At 30.8% G+C, this 24,266-nt stretch overlaps 1 protein-coding gene across 1 annotated transcript in view; it reads right to left on the reverse strand.

The window, feature by feature from the left end:
* Positions 1–2,331: 2,331 nt before the first annotated feature.
* LOC130901782 (protein tolkin-like) overlaps positions 2,332–24,266 on the reverse strand; it is a 45,445-nt gene continuing 23,510 nt past the window's right edge. The window contains exons 3-11 of the mRNA XM_057813383.1: positions 20,566–20,617; positions 19,661–19,978; positions 13,134–13,312; positions 12,410–12,640; positions 9,147–9,485; positions 7,403–7,870; positions 6,973–7,338; positions 5,356–6,074; positions 2,332–4,146 (exon numbers count right to left, since the gene is read on the reverse strand). Of these exons, the coding sequence (XP_057669366.1) occupies positions 4,015–4,146; positions 5,356–6,074; positions 6,973–7,338; positions 7,403–7,870; positions 9,147–9,485; positions 12,410–12,640; positions 13,134–13,312; positions 19,661–19,978; positions 20,566–20,617 (2,804 nt within the window). The 3' untranslated portion in view covers positions 2,332–4,014. The remainder of the gene's footprint in view (positions 4,147–5,355; positions 6,075–6,972; positions 7,339–7,402; positions 7,871–9,146; positions 9,486–12,409; positions 12,641–13,133; positions 13,313–19,660; positions 19,979–20,565; positions 20,618–24,266) is intronic.

Here is a 24,266-nt window from a genome sequence, read left to right on the forward strand (position 1 = left end):
CGTTATTCAAGATGCCATGACAGTCTTGGCCTAAGTTATAGTTTTAAACTAATTCCCAAATTTTGTCAACTAGCCTTACACTCTATACACATACACGATAATTTGGTTAATGGAAGAGTATCAGATGTAATGATGAGTTTTGGTGTAGTATTAGTGGTAAATAGTGTGTTTAGGATGAAGGTCATCTACGATTGTAGGAATTCTATTTTGTAATGCTACCTTGATATGGTTCGCGTATATTTTTTAGGAAATCGCACTAGCCAGTGTAATTTCTAATATTTTTCTAACAGTGAGAAATTATATATAAAAGTGATTCCTTCTTATAGGTACTATTATATTTTAATAACGTTGAGTATTATAAATTCTGATGTATCCTTCACAAGCTTTTAATTTAAAAGTTGAGATCTTCAACATGTAACATTAATAATATTGTTGATTTCAATGTCTTAATGTATCCGTAACAACGACAATAGTAGACTGAATGGATGGATATTTAATACTCAAAGTTTTGTGGCATCGTGATAAAAAACGCGTTAAGGAATACGGAAGTTGGAGAATTATCCGTTTAATAATTAATATTGCCACGATGATAATTAATTTGTTAGGTACACAAAAATTTGGTGGATCTTAGGGGATCTCAAGTGTCAATAAATTTTCACGGATTGTAATAATTCTGTAATTCTTATTATGAAAGATATCAAATCATTAAAAGTCACTTGTCCATTCTCATAATAAATTTTTGGAAAAATAGTTCAAATTTGATAAATTGTAACAGAGTTAAGGTATGTTATTTTTGACAATAGAGTTAACGGTTTAGTTCATGATCTACTTGTAGATTTAGTTTTTTTAATACCAGTTAAATGGAAGGTATAATAAGGTTTTCATCAATTAGAGTTCCTATTACATTTTTTAATCAAAGAACGAATTTTCAATGAGACGCATGGTATTTTTAATTAAGAAAATAAGTATCGAGAACTTTATCTTGATGCTAAATTGATAAGAAATCTTGGAAAAGGAATAGACCACAAAAGGTACACAGATGGATGAAAACTAATACAGGAACTGGCGGTGAAGTGGTTTAAAACCAACCATATTAGCTCGTTATTAGCAGTTCATCAACGATCTTTGAGCAGCAGATTTGATATAGAAGAGATAGATATAGAATTTGATATAGAAAATAATTTATTAAGGAATATTTCGATATTTTTCATGTTCATGGTAATCAATTAACATTTCCAAGTAAAATTAAACATTAAATAGAACCACAAACGATGTGCCTATTTATTCTAAATCGTATAGATATCTCGAAATATATCGACAAGTACAAAATCAGATACATAGTATGCTAGAGCAAAATTTTATAACGACTTTTTAATCACCTTGGTCAAGTAGAATCCGGGTTGTTCCCAAAAAATTAGATTCTACTGGTGAACAAAAATTCAGAGTAGTCATAAATTATCGTAAGCTCAATGAAATAACTGTTGGAGATAGACATTACTAAATATATCTATGAGATAAATTAGGACGTTGCCAATACTTCACCATCTTAAATCTTGCATACGGATTTCACGACATAGAGATAACTGAAGAGGATATAATTATAATGTACTTCACTACTGAAAATGGCCACTAAGAATTTTCAAGAATGCCATTCGGTTTGAATAGACCCTCAGCATAGTTTCAAAGAGTAATGGATAACATTTTAAGAAGTGTAAAAAATGAAATAAATTTAGTATATCTTGACGATATCATTAATAATTTGAAGTAAGTATTTGAAAGGTTAAGAGAATCGAAAATACAAACCAGACACAGCAGATTTTTTTACTACTTTTGTGGTTGTTTTTTTCTCAGACTTCTTGGATATTATAGAAAATTTATTGAAGATTTTTTAAAACTTACTAAAACTTCAACTAATCGCCTTAAGCAAAAATATGTAATTAAATGATCCCGTTCTACAAAATAAAAACTTTTCCCGTCCATTTAATTTATTCAACTATTGAAAAAGAACTCTTTGCAATTGTTGCAGGTGTTCTAGATGTTCGTGACCATATCGCATGTCCAACCTATTCTTCAGCTGTTCGAAGTTAACAGTTTCTTCAAGAGGTATCGTCTGAAATACATCTAAGGCGTCTCCTTGCAATGCGATAGTTAAGTTCAGCGGTTTTTTCCTTATCGGACCAATTTTTCACTCTAGCAGCAGCTGTTTAACTTAATTGGTCCAAGACGTCTTACCGTCAAACGTTGGGGCCTTGACTCGAGCTAAACTGCTAATAAATGTCTTCTATTTGAATTTGTGCTGGTGGATTGTATGATTTTCTATGTTCGATCCTCTTTTCTTCTTTTGGAATGTTTTCTATTCTTGAATGTGCAATTTTTTCTCTAACTCCTTGATTTTCTTGCCCATCTGACTTTTCATCGTTGTCATTTCATTCTCGATATCCGATTTTAGAGATGAGATTTTTTTCGACGTCAGCGGCAATGTCAGTTTTCAATGATAAATCGTTCTTCATTTCAGAAATTGGCGAGCTCACTTACCAGTGCCACTTTGAGTCTTTCTACTAATTCAGTTTTCTTACCGGACGCTTCCATCTCGTAATTATCCAATACTGCTTTTAGTTCTGCCACTTTCAGGTCACGGAGTCTCTTAGCCATGTTTACGTCACTATTTATTTAATGAACCCCACATGGAACACCAATGTAATATTTTTCTTATTTATTTAAACTGTTTCTAACGGTGTTTCTCACTTTCTTGATTTATTTACATAACACTTACACCAAAAACAATAAACTATGCTCTAAACAATAGACTACTTGTCATTTATAACAATTCTGCACTAATACTAAATTATTCACTAACTTATATAATTTATCTAAATTACCGATTACTATTTCGATCCGTTCACCATAGCATCCAATTATTTACTGACCTTTTTCGCTGATAAACAAGATGACTATTTTATACAAAAAGAATTTCTCGATAGATTAGTTCTAGAAAGTAAATAGACAAATAAATAGGCCTTCCTAGAAATTGCTTTTATAAAAATAATATAGATAAATAAGTCATAAAAAACAATGTCAATGGTTTCCGCTTATTCCTACGAAGTTTGTACCCGGCGCGTCCACCAAATTTTTGTTTCCTAGTAATCGAATAGGACCAGCTTTCGACGAGTTCGTAACAGTATTGTATTGAATGTGATTTATCGATACTGATAATTTTAATTATTCAATTTCTTGTGGTATTTTAAAAAAGGCACTTTTATTGTTAAATGTAATTTACTTTACATAAGAATAGAAGGGCATAGTTTTTAAAAGTGTCTATTTAAATCCGTTAGAATATCATAAAAAAATTCCATATTTTGCAATAAAAAATTAGACTAAATGGTTTCGATTCAATTCTTCTTAAAATATTATGCCCATTTTAACCGGAAAGTATGGAAACTAAACAAAAATTCATCGAACATGAGTTTTAATAGTATACGTCTTTTCATGAGAATAAGAAATGATAATAAATAAATATATACACATTAAGAACAATTTGAAAAAACAATATACAGTTTTTCTAAAACTTCTGCTTTTCACTTTTATTGCTTTCAATAATATTAATGAGAGAATTGGTAATTGTTGGTAATTATTGTTCATAATAACTAAACTATCTGATATTGCTCTTAATGTATTAGAACACTGATTTATTTTGAGCTTTAATATGAATCCCACATACACATCTCACAGTAAATACTAACAAACATTTCAAATACACATTTAACAAATATCGTGAAGTGAAAGAGGATGGCTATAAAATGATCTTACAAAAATCTAACAGTTCAAAACGTAAACACACTTACAAGAAATCTCGATAATTTTGAGAACCACTGTTTACATATGTTTCTCGTTATATTTTTAACAGGAGCTGATTTTAGTATTTCACAGGTACACACAAACAAAACCGGTTTCGCCATCAAACACGTCTTGATGTTATCACGTCGTATACCAATTGCAATTTTCATCTTAGTTTATTCATATTTCTTCTTCACTGGTTGAAGCTTCAACTGCTTCATATACAAGACTAAATCCTTTGCCGACAAGCGTTTCGTCCGTTTTGAATATAACCAGTAAAGCTTCATGTGTGGAAATGATGTCGAAAGGTTTCTGAAAAATATAAAAATAAGAATCTAACATCTAATATTTTTAAAAGAAAAAATTGCAGACATAAAAATTTTGAAAATATTTTTCACTGATATTCGTATATTTTGGAGTCATTTTGTTGAAAATCCCTAAAAAGTAACAAAATAGTACCTAAATGTGTACGTTTGCAGCATTGTTTTATTGATCAGTCCCGTTTGCTTATAATTACCATAAGCATACTAAGCAAACTAAACTATTAAAATAATATTCAGTTCAGTATTCAAGGGTTTAAATATTGAGTCTATTCGATGAATCAACTACTAGGAAGTTTTTTTGGTGTATAGAGGTTCATCACAATTTGTATTTTTTGATCTTTCTCGTCAGTATTAATTAACCAAATCACTAAGAGGGTTTGTGGGAAATTATTAACATAACGCCCAGCTGTTACACTGCCTCAATAAGCCTGGCTAGCATATCCCCAAATTCTTACTCAAATAGGACACATGCCTTTTGGCGGTGCCTGCGACCGTTATATGCATCTAAACACAATTGTGATTTGCCCCTAAACACGTTGACCACAGTTAGGATAAACTAACATCTCGATAAGTCCACCTCCGTAAAAACTGCTAACGAAGGTCAACTCCCAATAACTACAAATATCCGTACTATTCGACTTCCGTAAGCATATTTTTTCATAAAAGAAAAAGAGAAAATGTTTTTTCGAAACATGATCGAAAATAAAACGTAGATATTTTTAACATAGTCTGCTCTAAATAAGACGTTATCATTAATGTCACTGTTTATTTTTTACGAGATATTATATTATATTATATATTATAAATACATTGTTCAAATATAGCCAACCCTTCATTTCTATTGACTAGAATTCAATACCAAATTGTTTTTAAATGCGTTACAATTTCATGGACAAATTCATCTAAAAAAATGCAAATACTGATAATTTTGGGCTATTTTTTTCAATTTTTTTCTTGTTCGATTTTGAACATTTGGCTAAGGATTTGTTTACACTTTGATATCATCACTATATTATATTATCTAAGAATCTGAAATCATAAATCATTATCTACATTAGCTCACATCTAACTAAAAGATAATCTGTGGTTTAGAATTGAATTAAACAAATTTTATTTTAATTCTACAGAATCTATTGGAGAAATAAGTGAATATCAGACCGGAAAAAGGAGTAAGTTGCTAAGCACATTTTGTCTTTACCTTAGTTCCACAGCTTTTTCCGTATGAAAGACCACTTGAATCCATTCCACTAAATATTTCAACATAGTCGTACTCACATTCTTTTTCATCTTCGATGTCAAAAGTTAAAAAAGATAATTTAACGTTATAACCTCCTCGTGCTTCTATTGTCCAAACGCAGTCAGCTCTATTATCGTAACTAGCACTGCCAAATTTAGGATGGGAATAAATATGTTGTTTCTCAAAAGTCGCTTCTAATATTCCGCCACAAACTGTAGAATGTGATGCCCAGAAACCTTTTCTTTGTACAGAAGCATCTGACCTGAAAGTCATATACATCTGGTTTCCTGATGCTACTATGGGATGAGGCAGCTTAGATCCACATAATCTTCCCAACGAAGGTGACTCAGGAGATGGACCGTCATAAAAGTCTACATGGTCGTATGAACATTCTTGATGCGGTTCTAATTCGAATATTTGGAAAGCTATTCTAATTCTATGTCCAGGGGTGGTAGTAAAATGCCAAACGCAGTCCTTTTTGGGTGGGTAGTAATCAGGATAATTTGGACTTCCTAATGTACCATACGGAGTGGAAATTTCATATTTGCAGCCTCCTTCTTTGCAGTCCTTACCATTTTGAGCTAGTGTGTATCCATTGTGACATGTGCATATGTAAGCTCCGAGAGTATTTACACATTCATGTTCACAACCTCCATGGTTAACCGAACATTCATCCATATCTAAAACAGTATTTTCTTATTCAAATTTTTTATTATTGATAAAGAATTATAATGTTAATATATACTGGACTAAAAAACTGTTCTTTTCAACTTTTACAAGCAATTCTTTTAAAAATAAATATTTTACAGGATGTTAAATATTTTTTAAGAACATATTTTAATCTTTCATGATGATATATCAATTCTGAGATCCCATTGATCACAGGTTTAACAACTTTCTATTAAAATTCACAATTTATACTCAGGATTTGATTCCCCGAAAATGTATTGAATAAAATTTTGTATCATTGTATCCATTTTACAGGAGAGAGAGAATTTTAGACATAATGAATAATAATAATAATGAATAATAATAATAATGAATAATATCTTTAAATACAGAAGGAGACTATAATTTTAGCTAGATTGCCAAATTTCATTTTTTTTCTGAAAAATGCTAAGAGCTGTTGATTAATATTTACAACGAATAAGACAATTGCGGTACCAATCATTCAATGGATAATTTTGGTTCTATAATATAATTTCCTATCATCCCTGTCGCAATATTCTCTTTTTATGACCATTCAGTATGACCTCTCAACTGTCCTTGATTTTCGTCTACTAAATGTCAATAATATCGTCGATTACTTCACGATTTAATATAAACTGAGTGACTAATCGATTTATAATTTAATCATAAAACTCCAGACTTTTATCAGGATCATCTTCCAGAATTTACTGGACGATATGTTTTACGAACTTGTGCTACTGACCATTAGCTAAAGTTAAATTCAATGAATAGTAGTATTCATCTTGTTCATTATTGAAAAAAAAAGTAAATATCGAAATCATTCCATATTACACATATAGTATATGAATGAAGTAAGTGTAATTGTAACAATTTTAAGTTTAAAACAACCTGTGAAAAAAACTGCTGCAAATCCACTTTTTTGTACGCTGGTATCGGATGAAAATATTATTCTCATAACATTTCCTTCAGATGTTATCGGTGCTGGAGCTTTAGGTCCACAGTACGATCCATGTTTTTTCAGTTTTTCTTCTTTTATTTTACTGTAAATTTCTACTTTATCATATTCACATTGCTGGAGTGGCTGCGGGGTATTGAAGTTACCTTCTAAATCGAAATGGGTAAAATTTAAGGTAATTTTGTATTGTGGATGGGCCACTATTTCCCATACACAATTTTTGTTAAGTGGGTATAAATCGGGGAATGATGGAGATGTTATAGTACCATTAGGTACGGTGAATATTCCTCCGCAAGCATCTGCAACAAAAAAATATTTTATACTTGGAGTGTCGAGAGTATAAAAATTGTTAATCAGTTTTACCTTCACAATGTTTTCCATCTGAATGAAGTTCATATCCTATCTGACATGTACAGATATAGCTTCCCAATGTATTTATGCACTGCTGCGCACATCCATGATCACTTCTAGAACACTCGTCATATTCTTTCATTATAATAGCCGAGAATCCAGTTTTCTGTACCGAACCATCAGATACAAACTTAACCAACATTTGATTTGACGATGTTATTACATCTGGAGGTACTTTGTGTCCACAATAAACTTTCAGTATCGGACTATCAGGCATGAAACCATCTCGAATCTCCACGTAATCGTAAACACAACTGTCGTGGTTTTCTACGTCAAAAGACTGAAAACGGAGAGCGACTTGGTGACTTTTGGGAACCGTGATTTTCCAAATACATTCTTTATTTGGCTGGTAATCTTCTGGATAATTAGGCGATTCCAAATGACCTTCGGACTCAATAACGAGATCACCACCGCATATAGCTGCAAAACTAGACTGTATATATTAAGTGTTAAATTACATAATACGTATGTTATTTGCCAAAACCAAGTAAATTTAGGACAGTACAGATATATGAGTGGTAGTTATTTGGATATGCTCTCAAAAAGTTTAAATAGATATAATAGTGAGAAAACTACTTTTTAGATATATTTGAAAGAAATAGTTTCTACTGCTGTGGAAAATTTACTCAGATTATAACATACTATAATTGGAATATTCTATGAATACACTACAAGCACTTTGTAGGAACTTCTTATTCAAATTTATCTCCTTAGGACATGGTTATATTCTCAATCTTCTTTACTCCACAAAGATAATTTCTTGTCTTTTGAATAAAATATTACTGAATTTTATTTGGTATTGAGTTTTTATTTGATTTATTCCTAAAGTTAAGTAGGTATAACACTGAGTCAACAGCACGTAAACTCGATGTTTGAGTGGCGCATAAGAAGAAATCTGAGATACTTTGTTAAAATCGAATGAAATGGGGCTGAAAAGATGAAAATGAAAACTTAAGTTCGTAGTCGGAATGTGGTGAACAGACACAAATGACTACAAAGCTCCGATTGAGGTGATGCTCTTTGCTCAATGCTCAAACACTCAATTCAGAACTACACTGTCGATAATTGATCATATTATAGGAAGGAATTCAAAGAAGCCCCTGAAGTTGGTGCGTAAAGCGAACGTTTCACGTTTTTCACCACCAGTGCCAGATTACACATATTTTTGAAGATTTACTAAAAATTTTTTGAACTTGAACTATAGTTCAGATATTGCACTGTCTGAATATTATTAGTTTTGGTTTTTGCAAATATATTGTTGATGTAAAAAAAATCATGCCACTAAATCACAGATTCTGGAAAATGGCAAAAGGTCGTGTGTACTTGAATAACCTCGATTTCTAATTAGAAAAAATTATTCAAAAATTAAATGAACATTAGAAATCACATGTGACGCTATATTTTGTTTATATATTTTGATTTGAATAATTTTCTCAATCAAACTTTCTCGTACGTTTTATCGTTTAATAACTATATTTCTGAGATTCTAACAACTACTTCGCGTTTTATCTGATACAATTTCCTCATTCAAATAGATCCTTATTAGTAGTTGGGAAATTTCTAATAGTTAACATTCGATTTTTAAGTCAATCGTTATAAAAGCTTTCCTCTCGTCTCGAACCTCTATGAGAATGCAAATCTTTCATTAGGTTAGTACACTTGTCTAAGGCCTCAAAGTATATAAACGTAAATTTACCTTCATAACTAGCCGTGAAACCTTTGTGTCCCTTAGGATTTTTGGACACATACGTAATCAGCATTCTACTTCCAGTAGATTTTATTAAAGGAAATTGACCTGTACCACAAAATAATCCCAATGTGGGTGACTTGTGCCAGTATCCATCTTTAATTTCTATGTAATCAGTTTTACAATCTTGTGATTTTGCTATATCGAGATTAGTGATGTTGAGTACGATTTTCTCCCCATGAGTTCCCGTAATTCGCCATTCACAGCGTATATCATCTTTTGGTGCACTTTCCATGTAAATTGGAGGAGAGAAAGTACCAGAATTAGTTTGATAAGTACGTCCACATTCTAAAAAAGATAAAGTTTGAATATTTGAATATATTAAATATTGGTTTTCTTATCAACTTTTTTAGGTAACTATATTACTGTTATAAATGTAATTTAATGTTATTCGATAACTATGGCGAAATAACTCAAGTTAGATACGAAATTGACAAAATAGAAAATTGAGAATGTAGCAGATGCTTGACAGAACGGCTATGAGTGTTTAACAAATTGAATAAGAATCAATCAGTACTTCTATCAATTTAATAATATCAGTAACCTATTGAATATCAAATTAAATGGTGACACATTACGATGTATGGTTATTCATTAACCGGACTGAATAATTACGAGCGCAAGAATCTCGACAAAAGATAAGCACGTACATCAAGGATAACGAAGACGTGTGATTAGAATTTGTTCGTAAAGTATCAGGGTGGCAGGCTGAGGTATCTGGTTTTAGTGACGAATAGCTAGCTCAGTACATTCTTTGCATATAGAATTCTCGTTGCCTTATTACTGATTTCTACATTGTTGATTATTACGATTTACAGTTCTGGTTTTGGGTATATATTCATTACGTTCCGTTCTTTTGGGATTGTAATTATTGTTTGCAATCATTTTAGATATTGTACATTTCTGGACTGCACTTTTCTTTATTTATTATATTATTAATTACACTTGATAGTTCAAAGGCAGTTTTTTGGTGAAAGAAGTTTGAATTGTATAAATAAGTTTCATAAATGGGCAACAAGACGAGGAAGACGTGATAGTTCAAGCAGTCAAAGCTCTAGTTCGGATTCAACGAGATCAAGATCATACGAACGAGTTTTGTCCAAAAAACGAATATATCAGCAGCAAGGTGGCTAGAAAAACTGCCTAGATAAAATCGATCAATCAAAGGGACGATGTCACTATCATTTATCACTTGCAAGATCGTTTGGGAGCCTGGATGTAATGGAAAAATTTGATTATGAAGACATTGACTTTGCTAAGACTAAGAAAAATGATAAATCGACAAAAGTTAATGGATGAGGAAATCGCGAGTAATAATGTAGTCTTTTGTATCATAGATAGTATTTCAGACAATACGAATCAAAACGCTACAAATGCTGGTCGTAACGTGATCACGGAGGTTCTTTTTAAGAAGTACCTATGTGCTGTGAATAAGGAGAGTCACTCATGAGAAGAAACTAAAATCTGCCTATTTTCGCAAAAGATTTTCCAGAGCTGATTTGAGTAATTCTTTGTCATTAAGTGAAAAACCGTACGAAAACCGTATTTACAGAATATTAATTGCTTTAACTACAAGGCAAAAGGCAATTTTAATCGCTCTGTCCGAAATCTCATGTTACGTGCAAAAAAGGCAATTTACTGGGACTTAATTCAAGTTGATATGTGACGAATAAGGATAGAAGTGTTGACTGTGAAGAGTGAGTCAATGCAAGTTTTTATTATCTCAGATACAAATAATTCTCATGACACTTGTTATTTCATTGATTGCATAATTAATTAACAATCTTTGAGGGGATTTGTAAATTGAGGTTGTGTAACAGTAACGATACGGCAGTCGGATGCCTGTATAGGTACTAAAATACGTTTATGTGGTTATGCAGGAGGTTCTATCATCGTTACGTCTAAAACAAAAATAAATTTAAAGGTTGATCTTGCTTTTGTGGAGGCATTAGTGTTTCCCAGAAGATGGATTGGAAGGCGTGGTTTTATCGAATGGCCCCCGCGATCACCCGACATGAATCCTTTAGACTATTTCCTATGGAGTCACTTAAAAAACATCGCTCATAAAACGAAGCCTGACAATATTCAGGAATTAAAAGATAGGATTACCACAGAGATAAGAAGAATTCAGCAGTCAGGGATGTTGCAAAAAGTATTGCAAGGTTTTTGAAATCGTATTACTTGTTGTATTGAAGTAAATGGACAACATTTTGAGCATCTGCTGTAATCGCCTTTACTGAATGTTTTCTAAAATTCGTATTTATGAATTTTCTACTACTTAAACGTAGGTCTACTTCTAACATGAAACAAACATTTAAAGATTTGTCTTCAGTTGTTGTAGGTTTTCACTTAACTAGTTTCGTTAAAGTTTTCTACTATTTTACTGACAGTAGATCTTGTTAAGGGATTTCGGTTAGGATATAAATTTTTAAAGATATTACACGATTTTTGTTGACTTCTACGCTTATCACCAAATCATAATATCAATTCGTTCTTTTTCAGATAAACGATCCATTGTGACTTCAATTCAATTCAATAATTTATTGAAACGTCAAATTTGTAATTGTAGCCATAGCCGCCTAAATGTATTATTTTAACTTAGGTGGAGGTAACGCAAATGTAGCTATAACTCCGAAATTATGGCGTTTAGGTATAGGAAACTTTAGATAAAAAACAATAAGTATTCTTCAAGAATATCTGAAAGCGAAAAAAAAATACAGAGTGATCCATTTGAAATAATAAAGTTCATTAATTTTCCGGAAAAAGGAAATCTGAGAACAATGTAAATACCACCATAATACCGGCCGTATCACAAGACTCTTGTACACAATAAAAATTTATAAAAATCATGCAAGCCGTATATATATTTCATATTATATATGTATGTAAGTAAAATTTTATTATTGTTATACATTTATACATATTTCTTATATTATATTTGACTATAATTTCAGTCCCAGACGATGAATACATAAGTATTCGAAATCTCGGAGAATATATAAAAGTTAGTCCATTTTAGTGTTTCATTGCTACGTTCCCAATAAGAAACCACTCATTATATATATATATATTTATATATATATATATATATTATATATATATATATATATACATTTATATATATATATATATATATATATATATATATATATATATATAATCAATTAGAAATCTAGAAAAAATATGTTCCATGTTCTCAATTTTTTACTTACTAGGACACTTATAAAGAAGATTTGTTTGAGCAATATCTCCTTCGCTAAGTCTAATTCTTTGACCGATTTCGGGACGTTTTCTTCCAGGTACATCGATAGGTTGAATTGTATCCAAGTAAGTCCCCTTTGAAAATGTATTTCTAGCATAGTGCATTATAGAATCATAATCGTATGGTACACCCAATGAATTCACTTCTTCGTCACTTAGTTTATTGAAATTATACTCTTGACCTAAAAACAAGCTGCAATGTAATTCAGGTAGTTATGTAGTTAACAGATAAATATTTGAGAAGAGTGTCTGGAGTACATACACCACTGTGGTGTATGTCCTAATAACAGAATAGTTTAGTCATTGGAATATAATATAACTACCCAAAATGTGAGAATTCATAAACCAATATCGTATTTTTCACATATTTATCATATCTTTAATATTATTGAGTTATAAAATGCTCCTTGTGGTTTTTGGTTTTACAAATTTTGAAAATGTATTCAAATCTTGATTTATGATTATCGAGATTCTACCTAAGTCTACCTTAATTTATTGATTGTATAAACTTATCTATTTTCCGAAATCAGTGAAATATAAGAAAGAATTTATATATATATATATATATATATATATATATATATATATATAAATGCTTTCTTATATGTATGGAAATTGATCTCCACAGTTTTCCAAATATTATCTATATATTATTCCACTACTAAATAAACTTACCACTCATTATGTTTTCTCTAATAATGTTAACATGTCTGTCTCTATCAGGTCTTGTATGCTCATGCCAAAAACCAACAACATGTCCGAGTTCGTGCACTATAATTCCAAATTTATCACAGTTTTTTCCTATACTAATAGCCTGACCCCCATTACCTCTTTTTCCTACAAAAGAACAGCATCTAAAAAAAAAGATTATTTCTAAATTCTAGTCAAGTTATTGTAACTTAATTATTCTTTTTTAAATGATATTAGATTTAGTTGTTCTTATATTATTAACGTTATAATGTTGTGAGTTGGTCGAATGTATTTATATATTTTACTTTTCGCTGTTTCCTTCTTGTCTATTGAACATGTAGCCAAATCTTCTTTCCATATATTTGAGTATCTCGTCCTCTAATCAGTACTCGTTGTTTAGTTCCATTTGATCACGTTTATTTCTCCTATGTACAATTTTGTTTTCTTAACGATTTCTCTCGTATAAAAGCTAACATATGTATACAGATTGAAAGAGCTGAATTTAGATATTTCAATAGATATTCCATCCCTTTTTAGTATTCCAACTTTACTAAGTTTATTTTCGGCATGAAACTTTTTAATATCGTCACTAACTAAATTTTGATTTAAAAATAATAAATAAAAATAACATTCTGATAATATATTATTTAATAAATTAATATAATCAACTTCGAGACGTGGTCTGATAATCAAAAATACCTAAAGAGTTAATTTTCTTAAAACAACGTTCTCTTTCTGAGTAACTTTATTGAGCGATTCTATATATGATAATGGTAATCGATGTTCTATTGATAACTAAGGTTTGCCCTATTCCGTATTGAACCGTCGTAGTGTACAGTCGAGTTTTCCAATTCGATAAATAAAATAAGTAGTTTAAACCAATCAGTGTTAATTCCAAAGCGAATCATAACAAACAGTAAGAGTCCAGTTTAACTTTTTATTAAACAGGAATAAATAAACAATTAAGAATTCAACCAAAATTAACTCTTGATTTGATACTTGGTAGAAAGTATTCTGTCAGATCCGTATTGAAATATTTGAATGAAATGCAATAGTGGATGCCAACATACCTCAAAATGAGTTTACGCCCACTAAAAATACAACTCAACAACCAAAAATATAGTGTTCAGTAGCGAATCAACCAACAAGTAACTTTCCTTCGAGAAATCACACTATCCTATTTGATGCCATCGAAAACTCTGGGTTAGAAGATTAATTCTGAGCTCTTAGCCAAACAATATAACCAAAGAATATTATTTTTTGCTGAAAGTTATTTAATAACAGAATATGTATATATTTGGCAAATGAAAATTGACCAACAATTACTACAGGCACGTTGACTAGTCACTCCAAGTCAAAGATTTATCGTATCAAAACAAAAACTAGGAATTAATCCTGTCACCTTTATCCTTCCTGCGAATAGGCATCTCAGATCCAGCATTTCAGCATTTTCTTAGTTTTAGAAGACAAATATTTATATCTCCATTGAACAACCAATCTCTTCCAGGTTCATTCTCGATCACATACGAACAACCCTCTTATAAAATATTTTTGTCCAATGATAATCAAGAATGCTTACAGTGCAAACAATAAACCCATGCTATGAAAGACTTCCCAAATACTATAACAACTTCAGCGCACCCAACCCAAAGACCATAATGCCACCAGAAAATTCAGACGATAATCGATCCAAGATGTAACAAACATTTCGCATGATCAACAGGATCAATCAGATACTCAAACCGAATCGAACCATAAACCTTGAATGCTCAAGTAGTTAATTCCATCGAAAAAAGTATAAACCGCACATGACAGTCGAAAAAAGCCAAATTGAAACGACCAAACCACAGATTAAAAGAACTGCAGCAGAGCTCTCTCCATCACATACAACATCTGACATCCACTTACTTTCACAAAAACAAAAAATAACCTGAAGAAAATGAAATAAACCGGAAATACTTAATAAAAAAAGACATTAGAAGGAATGTTAAGTTACACTGAAGTAGTTTTTGAGAAAACAGACAATAATTATCCTTTAACCTATGAAGAGCTTATAGATTTATTTGAAAATTAAAAAATTGGTTTTGTTAAAAATGGAGAAAATGCAAAAATAGCTAGTAGAGGAGTAGCAACCCATATCAAAAATACAATAGATGTAACATAAATGCATCTTATATCATGAATTGAAACAGTTGCCGTAAGAGTGAAAGACACACAAACAAATTCCAGTTCTCAGTTAATAAATAGTAGGAGATTTTAATTCCCCCAATCACATTTGGAGCTCTTCTGAGCTAACAAATTTTTGATGACAATATGTCATCCATCTCTCTCATCAAAACTAAATTGGAATGTATCAACGTATTAATATTATAGTGACCATTATCCCATAATAATCATTAATGAAGAGGAGATTATACCGCATCAAACAACAAAATGGAAAATTAACTTGGCAGATTGGAGCAAATTTCGAGAATTAATTGAAGAAAATCTCCATTAATAAATGAAAATGCAGACATCGATCAAGAAGTGCACTTTTTTAACGAACTAGTAACACACATAGCAAACGAATATATCGGACAATACGACCATAATAACAAACTGCAACTGCAAAAAATCCATGAAGAAGCTTTTAACAGATTCAAAGAAACAAAACAGAGCAAAACTCAATCGAGTTTAAATGCTTGAGTGCCATTGCTAGAAGCACTATTAAAAAGGCCAAACAGTAATAAAAGAAAGAATATGCTTCAACAATAAATAGCTTAACTCCAATGTCCACTATATGGGAAAAGGTCAAAAGAATATCTACGCCAAAACAATCCGATATAATAAATTTTCTGGAGCTCAATAACATAGTTTATTAAAACTGAAACGAAATAACAAACATCTTAGCAATACCAAAAATATTCTAGCGAATCAAACTATACACAAGTTTTTTGGAATTATTGAAATAAGACAAAGAAGCAATGAATAAACATTAACAATATCCAGCAGACGAACAATCTAAACATCGCAATAATCATTGATAAACGCGAGTATTTATTACAATACTCTGTGCAGGCCCTGACAATATTATCTTATTTTTTGAGAAATTTGAATAACCGAACCAAACAACAACAATTTACTAAAGATATATAATCTAATAATGAGAAAAGAGAAACTCCCTAAAATATGGACAACCTCTATCATAATTCCCATTTTAAGCAAAGTAAACCGAAATCACATCTAGAAACATTAGACATATAACACTAACATATAGCATGGGTAAAGCTCTTGCGAAGATAATTAACAACATACTTCTTATGAGATTTGCAATCAGAAAAATTAATAGTACCCTAACAGTGTGGTTTTCGCATATTGGTGATACATATATGGGCTTTCGTGAAGATGGGTCCACGTTTGATAATCTTGTAGATTTAGAATCAGACATCCATGAGGCTTTTGCAATAAAACAATATTTTTTGATTTTCGTAAAGCGTACGATACAGTCTGGAAATATTTAATGATTGAAACACTCTACGACTGGTCAATATATATATATATATATATATATATATATATATATATATATATATATATATATATATATATATTGAAATATATCTCTAATTTCCTAGAACATCGTCAGTATCAAGTACGAGTAGAAGGATTATACTCCCAATAGAAGACACAAGAAAATGGCATACCACAAGGGTCAAATCTCTGTACATTATTTCTCTGGCAATAAACTCGATTATTGCAAACAGCAAATCACCAGTAAAATTCAGAGATAAAAAACATAGAACAAATAACAGCTACAATAGAACATTGGTCAAAAACAAGTGGTACTTGTCCTGTAGTTTCTATACTAATCGTATTTTATGAAGATTGAATTTGTGGGACTTTGAAATTAGATCAACACTAGCCTGAGCTACTTTTCTTATCGACTTGGTATTATTCACCTGTTAGTGATCAAAAAATGTAAACTCGACTGCCCCATTCTTGATCGGTCTCCAAGATTTGCATCATTTCTTTTCCATGGTACCCATTTACATAAATATGTTCATAAACTTTGGAACATACTGATGACCAATGCTTTTATTTTGCTGATTTTCATTTACTAAGTGCGCTGTGGTTCTAGCACGTTCAACATTTTTGAAATAAATTCTCAAATGTCTGTTTTCTCCTGAATACATAATTTGAACAACACAAGGTAGTAAGTAAGTGCACCTTCAATTTTGTTCTACTTGTACTAAGTACTTGTTAAACTTTATCATTTATCATTTATTGATGGACATTCAAAGAAAAAATCAATAATAAAAAATAAATAATGACAAGATACTTAAGCATGGCAACAATAATACAGTTAGTGTGTTATAAAGTGCCGGGTATTTCCAATAAATATTTGTTGGGAAAATAAGCATTTTAATTTCTAGTTTTTATTCTTAACATCTAAAATTATTAAAATATAAATAAAACTTAGATTATTGTCAAAAATCGTTTCATAAAGGTATCATTCAACACATTTAGCATTTAAATTTTTTTGAGGAGACGACTGTGCATATAAAGTAACGTATACAAGTATAATGGTTAAATGTGCCCACTTCAATGTCGATGTATCACCACTTGTTTAGAAATTTATAACGTCCACAGTTATGTTCGCTACTTTTCGTTGGCACATCAAGTATACAAATTATTGTATATCTGATTACAGATAGATAAATAAATTCATTAAATTTAAAATCAATTCAATCAGAACCCTGAGTAACTTTCAAAAATTCGTTAATATGCAATTTGTCTTAATTAATTAACATTATTTTGTACATTTGTCATGTTATTGAAAATAGAAGTTCATGTTTATTTTATAGTCTTAATTCATAATAATTGACCTAAAAACACAAATAATAACAAATTCATTTATTATTTATTATTTTCACTACATTTACAAGTATTAACATCAGCAACCTTCTAAATTCAATCGTCTTTGTCAAGGACATACAAAGTACTATCGTCAGTACACACCAAAAAAGTGATTAATGTAATAGAATAAAAAAACGAAAATTGAAAATAACAATTTGAGAATAATACCAATATCGATAAAATAAAAAATCTTTTCTCACATCGATTTATAGGAAATTTTCCAAGTGTCTGTCGGTTTCAAAGAAGAGATAGAATATTTTTAACTTATATCTGTGATCATTGACAAAATTTGCTACGATATACCACTGGCTAGATATTGCTTACCCATATAATTGATGCGCACGTGGCAAACCAGATAAGCTATATTTATAATGAAATATCTATATTAAATTTATTAATAGGGGCATTACTAAGCTGTTTCACCTAGCAACAAATATATGAAAATTTGTTGAATAAAAATTGTTACAACAAATATGTAATCATCGAATGGATTATACGACGTATGACAATGAAGTTCCGAGAATTAAGTCACACCTTGGGAATTGGCAACACTGCCTCATCCGCCTATATCTAGCAAAGGGGCTCTTTTTCCAGTCTTACTTCAAGTTTAAAGTCAATAGCACGTTTTTTTTTTTAATTTTTATAGTGTCTCTGAAAATGTGTGACTCACATTACAAGCAACGTAATTCAATTTTGAGTGAAATTTGATCCTCGGAAATCCTACTCAAGATGCAGTTTATATGTAAAGTGTATTTCAAAAACATGCGTTGTCGAATGGATGAAGGGATTCAAAGAGGGGGGGGGGGTAAATCAGAAAATGATCCATGTTACGGAAATCTTGACTACGAAGCTTTCACACTACACACTCCGCCATTATTTACATTCAGGCGTCAGTCGGCGTTGTGCTACAGTCCTGTAAATATGTCTGCCATAAGAGTGACAATTTTTCTACAGGCCGAAGGTTATAGTGCTGCAGAAATCCATCGGAGAATGAGTCGTGTGTAAGGGGAAAACTCAAAAGTAAAGATGGCTGTAATGATTGGCATGATGAAGGGGACCAAGGACGCAAACTGTTGTTTCATATGATCTAGTTCAACGAGTTGACAGAATGATTAAAGAAAACCGCAGATTCACCATTACTGCTTTGTCGACGGAATTTTCAGAAGTTTCAAGGTCTGTTTTGTATTCTATTGTTACTGAACGGTTAGGCTACATTGGCGGCAGTTTTCTTTGAAGAGGGTATCGAAAAGCTTGTCCACAGATATGACAAAATTTGATTATGTCAAAAAGTAACCATGAGTGTACCAATCTTTTGGTGATAAAATTATTGTTTTATATGAACTTGCCTTTTATTTATAGCCTATTGGCTATTAAAAGAAAAACGGCCCTCGTATTTATATGAAAATTTCTCAATTAAAATGTTATTGTTAGTTTATAGATGGTATATAGGTATAATAGGTAAATTTCTGAATGCTTTGCATTATAAGCTGTTTCCTAACTGGACAAATTAAATAATATGTTATTAAAGTCTGTTGAAGCTATTATTATAAAACGTAAGATATTTTTCAATTCACTTCTACGTATACTGAACTATATATAACAAATTATTTACATACCCACATGGCTTTTCTGTAAAAATGATGTAATTTTGATGTTCATCCCTGATCCTTTCAACAAATTTTACACATGTAAAATTTTCCCAATGCCTCATTGCCTGCTTGAATAGAGCTTTATGCAATCCACTGAAATTTCCATCTATTTCGTACGGTATTACTCCATAATCCCAAACTCTTTCTTTTCTGGCAGTTGCTGCCCTAGTAAACCGACGTTTTTCGTAGCTGGCAGTGCTCTTCCTCTTTAAATCAAAATTAGGTTCGAATTCATGTACGGGCGGATCTATGGGAAACTTTTGATTATTAATAGTCCTCCGCATTCTGAAACAAATAATAAGAATTCACCAGTTTATCAGTTGTATAAACGCATCTAAGAATGACAGTAGAAACATGGTAGAGAAAATGCAAAAAAAATGAAATGAGATGAATTCAAATTATTGGATACACAACAGAGATACTGGAAGACAATTTCACAAAATATATCCTTTGAATTATTAACTTCCAGTAGAGAATCTGTCATTCCACCAGCTCTGATTAAGACCTGACAGCACAATTTACTGCCAATGATATCAAAAGATTTATTCGGATCTACAATAAAATATGAAATTTTAGATGTTGGTAAGACAACTAATTAAGCTCTATCTATTGGCTTTAACTCCAAAAGCTCTAAACAACTCTCAAACTAGTACTTGGATGTCGTAAAGGATCTTGTATGTCATTCACTAGATATATTCTGGCCAGAGAGCAGCAACTTACAAACGGTTCTAACTACATAACGTTCATAATATGTTTACGCTAAAAATGTCCAATTTCAAACTTTCCATAACTGCACCAATAGTCCCAAAATATAGAAAGTAGGTAATTGGATCTATAACTGTATATAAATCTTACTGACTAGTATTACCAACCTGGCAGGGATTTTTCCACCTTCTCCTATTGCTATATCCCCTAAGAATGGACCTGCAACAAAGATTAACATAGCTTCAGCTAAACAGATTCCATTATTTTTTTAAACCATGCAGTCAAATTATCTGGAAGGGTTGTGAATTTCATTGTAATCATTAAGAGACTTTTTAAATCTCATTATTCATTATGTCACCACTGAGACGATAACTTAATTAGCTGGAACAGTTTAAATTTACTTCGAACAATAAAAGCTCAAGTGATAAAAAGAAAAATGCTAACAATTAACAATAATGTGCTCCTATAACTAACTAATCTATTAAATTGTAAGAAAAAATCAGCATAATAAGGTTGTCGTAATAAGATTTGTTTGTGAGAATGAGACACTAACTGTGGAATTTTTTAATCCCAGTGATTCATTTTGTAGGATATAATATTATGTTATGCTAGAAAAAATAAAAACCGGGTGACAAGGACACCTTATCATTATAGCTGCAGTAAAAAGAGACTCTTCTGAGTAATGAAGTATTATCTTCATACTCTTGTAATCTTATATATTCTTCAAAATTCATTGTATAATCAGTCTTGTCTTAGCTTTTGTTCACTATTCGTTTTTAATATATCAATTATACTTCGTATATTTTTTAAAAGCCGATCTTTATTATCATAAGTTAGAACAGGCGCAGTTAGTAGGATACGCATGGGTCTTTGAAAATGAAAAAGTATTTTCTTTCATTCGCTATCTGTTCGTATAATAGACTTCGATTCTACGTCGTAATGCGTATTTTACGATCATTATGTATATTTAGTGAGCAAACAAGTGATCATAGAATCAACCACCCAAGTAACGAGTCTCGGGGAAGAAGTAGCAATCTACCATCAAGGTAAGTCTCAAGTTCCTTCGCGCCTTTTCTTATAATTGCTCTTCTGAGGGAAACGGAAAGTTGTTAAGACATTGCATATAACAAATTTTCAACATATTTATCTAATTGATGAATGATCCTGAAAATATATTAGTACTTTTCAAGAACCTCAACATAAATTAAACAAAAACTGAAAGCAGTGAATTCAGTAGTACAATTGAATTAGATCAAATAACAATGGCTACTTCTCAATATGAAGAGCGTTCAATCAACTGAGGATTATTGAAATCAAAAGTAGATAATATAAAACCATACGACGGATATACCAATACCATTTTATAAAGAATAGGATAGTAGGTTAACCATATGAGGATATCATTTGGCGAGGTGGACGCCACCAATAGATGGCAGTGGAGAGTTGGCGTCCACAGTACGTCTTTTCTTACTGTACGTCGTAGTTTGAATTACGTGTTTTCTTAGCTTTGGTTGCCGAATTACCCCAATAGCAGATGGTGCCAAAATTATTTAAAATACTATATTCAACCCTTAAGCTGTGTTGTAAAGTTTCTTATTTTGGGTGCCTATAGCAAAGTTGCGATTTGAGTTCATTATTGTATTCTGTTCGTTGTGTTATTGTTGAGTTTCGTTGGTTGTGCATTTGGATTATTTTTTTATTTGTTTATTTGAGAATCTTTGAACTTGGATATATATTTCATTTTTAAGGTAAGTGGATATTATGACAATAAATTAATATACATCACTACACTCTTAGTTAATATGTTCAAATTATAAGAGGCGCTAGATGTATAAAAGCTACAACTTACAATTTCGAAAAAAAAACTGTATATTTAGCGAACTACTTCTTCTTTTCAATTTTTTAGAAATGTCTGAAAATAAGTGTGTTTATTTCAAGTGTGGGTTAAGTAAGAGATTAGATGTACTGATTTCCTGTGAATGACCCTACCAGATGTCAAAAATGGATCATACACTCGGGTTATTTATTCTTAAGACAATTATTTTTCATAAAGCAATAAAAAATAGTGAATGTGAATAAATGACTGTTTACAAATGTTCAATACTAAACATAAGTAGGTAGTACAATGATTTACTACAAATTCCAAATTCATTCAATCTTATAAACTTATCAAAAGTACTTGAATCATACCTAAATTTAAACTTAGAAGCCACCTGTAAAGACAAAAAGAATATTTCAAACTTATACGTAAACACAACTAACCGAATACAAAGGACTGAACTTTAATATTTCACAAAAATTGAAATAGTATTTTTTGTTATTTTTTTGTTTATGAACTAAGCACATAATAATAAGGTGTATGTGTGTTTATATTTGGAAATTATCCTGTCAATAAGGCAAAAATTTCACCTGTTCAAATGTATATGTATATGTTTTTTTTATCACATATTATAATATCGTTATAATACTATATTCTATGCCATATCAGATTGACAAAATAGTAACAATTAGGGAGAAAATTATAATTTCCTCCATTCTCAAGTAATACATGAAAATTATGCTTTTGTTTTATTCAGAAATTGGTGAACTTATTTCAAGTACTGCTAAAAATACGGCTAACTTTGTTCTAACCATGAACAATTTATTTGATACCCTGAATAGTACACGTTTACATTCAACAAAACCCTGTTATCGTGTTCTAAGCGATACGAATCCAGTAGTGCTAGCAGCTTTAAGCTCAGGATATGATTTTATTTAATTAAATAAATGTTTAGATGGCTTCAATTGCAAAGACTGTAAAGTCAGTTTAGAAGCTTCTGATGACATAAACAGTGGACAAGAGCTTCTTATATTCTATAAGAATTATTCTTTAAATGATAAGTGTGCATTGAAAACTCCACCAACATTATTGAAAAATTTCACCATGATCGTACTTAATAGCTTTGACAAAAATATAGGGAAAATTTCAGATAATAAAATAATATTAAATTTGAAAAATAAAATTGTTGGAAAAATAGAAAAAATTCTTCCCGAGTGGTATGCAAGAAATGCAATCTGTTGGAGTCATAGGCAGTACATTTTCAATTTATTATTGCGAACTCAGATTTTCAAATATTGTAAAACTTTTTCAAGTTCATTAAAAACTAGACAAACTGAAAAAAATTAAAAATTATCAATAATTCAGCACGACTGAACAACCAATATATTTTTTATGTTTCTTAAGGTATATTATGGTATATTCTTTCTGTTTTTTTTTTGGTAAATCAATACACAATCTTTTTTGTCAACGTTTCGGTAGCGTTGATCCAGCTACCGTTATGAAGAAAAATGTTTTATAAAATTGTTGGTCCCTAGCTGACATTAATGAAAAAATTCGAAAACTAGAACACCAAGAATATCTAGAGGTCATCGCAAGTAGATTCTATATGTACTACATTTTTGGGGTTTTACAGTCTTCTTAACGGATATTCAGGTTGTTTAGTGGATTTTGTCCATTTCTTTCTGTGGTCAAAATTAAGAGCTACTTTGTATATATTTTCTTGATAACACATAGTCCAAATGGGTCGGGTGCTGGTTATAAAAAAAATAATTTCCAGAAAACAAAAATATTAGAATATGAATAATGTTCCGAAGCAACACTATCATAGTTTTTAACAAACATTTTGAGAATTTGAAAAAGTTTTAAAATTACAATAAATTTACTCAATTTGTTGGCCATTCGAATTTCCCACTAACAATGTTGTGGCAGAAAAATTCACAAGGAATATATACAGGACCGTACTACTTGTAGCTTCTGATAATTTTTTCAAACGCTAAGTCTATAATTGTTATGATTTTATATCAATTTCATATTTTATGTCAAAATCTA

This window comes from Diorhabda carinulata, chromosome 1 (genome assembly GCF_026250575.1).
Source record: "Diorhabda carinulata isolate Delta chromosome 1, icDioCari1.1, whole genome shotgun sequence".
Classification (NCBI taxonomy): Eukaryota; Metazoa; Arthropoda; class Insecta; order Coleoptera; family Chrysomelidae; genus Diorhabda; species Diorhabda carinulata.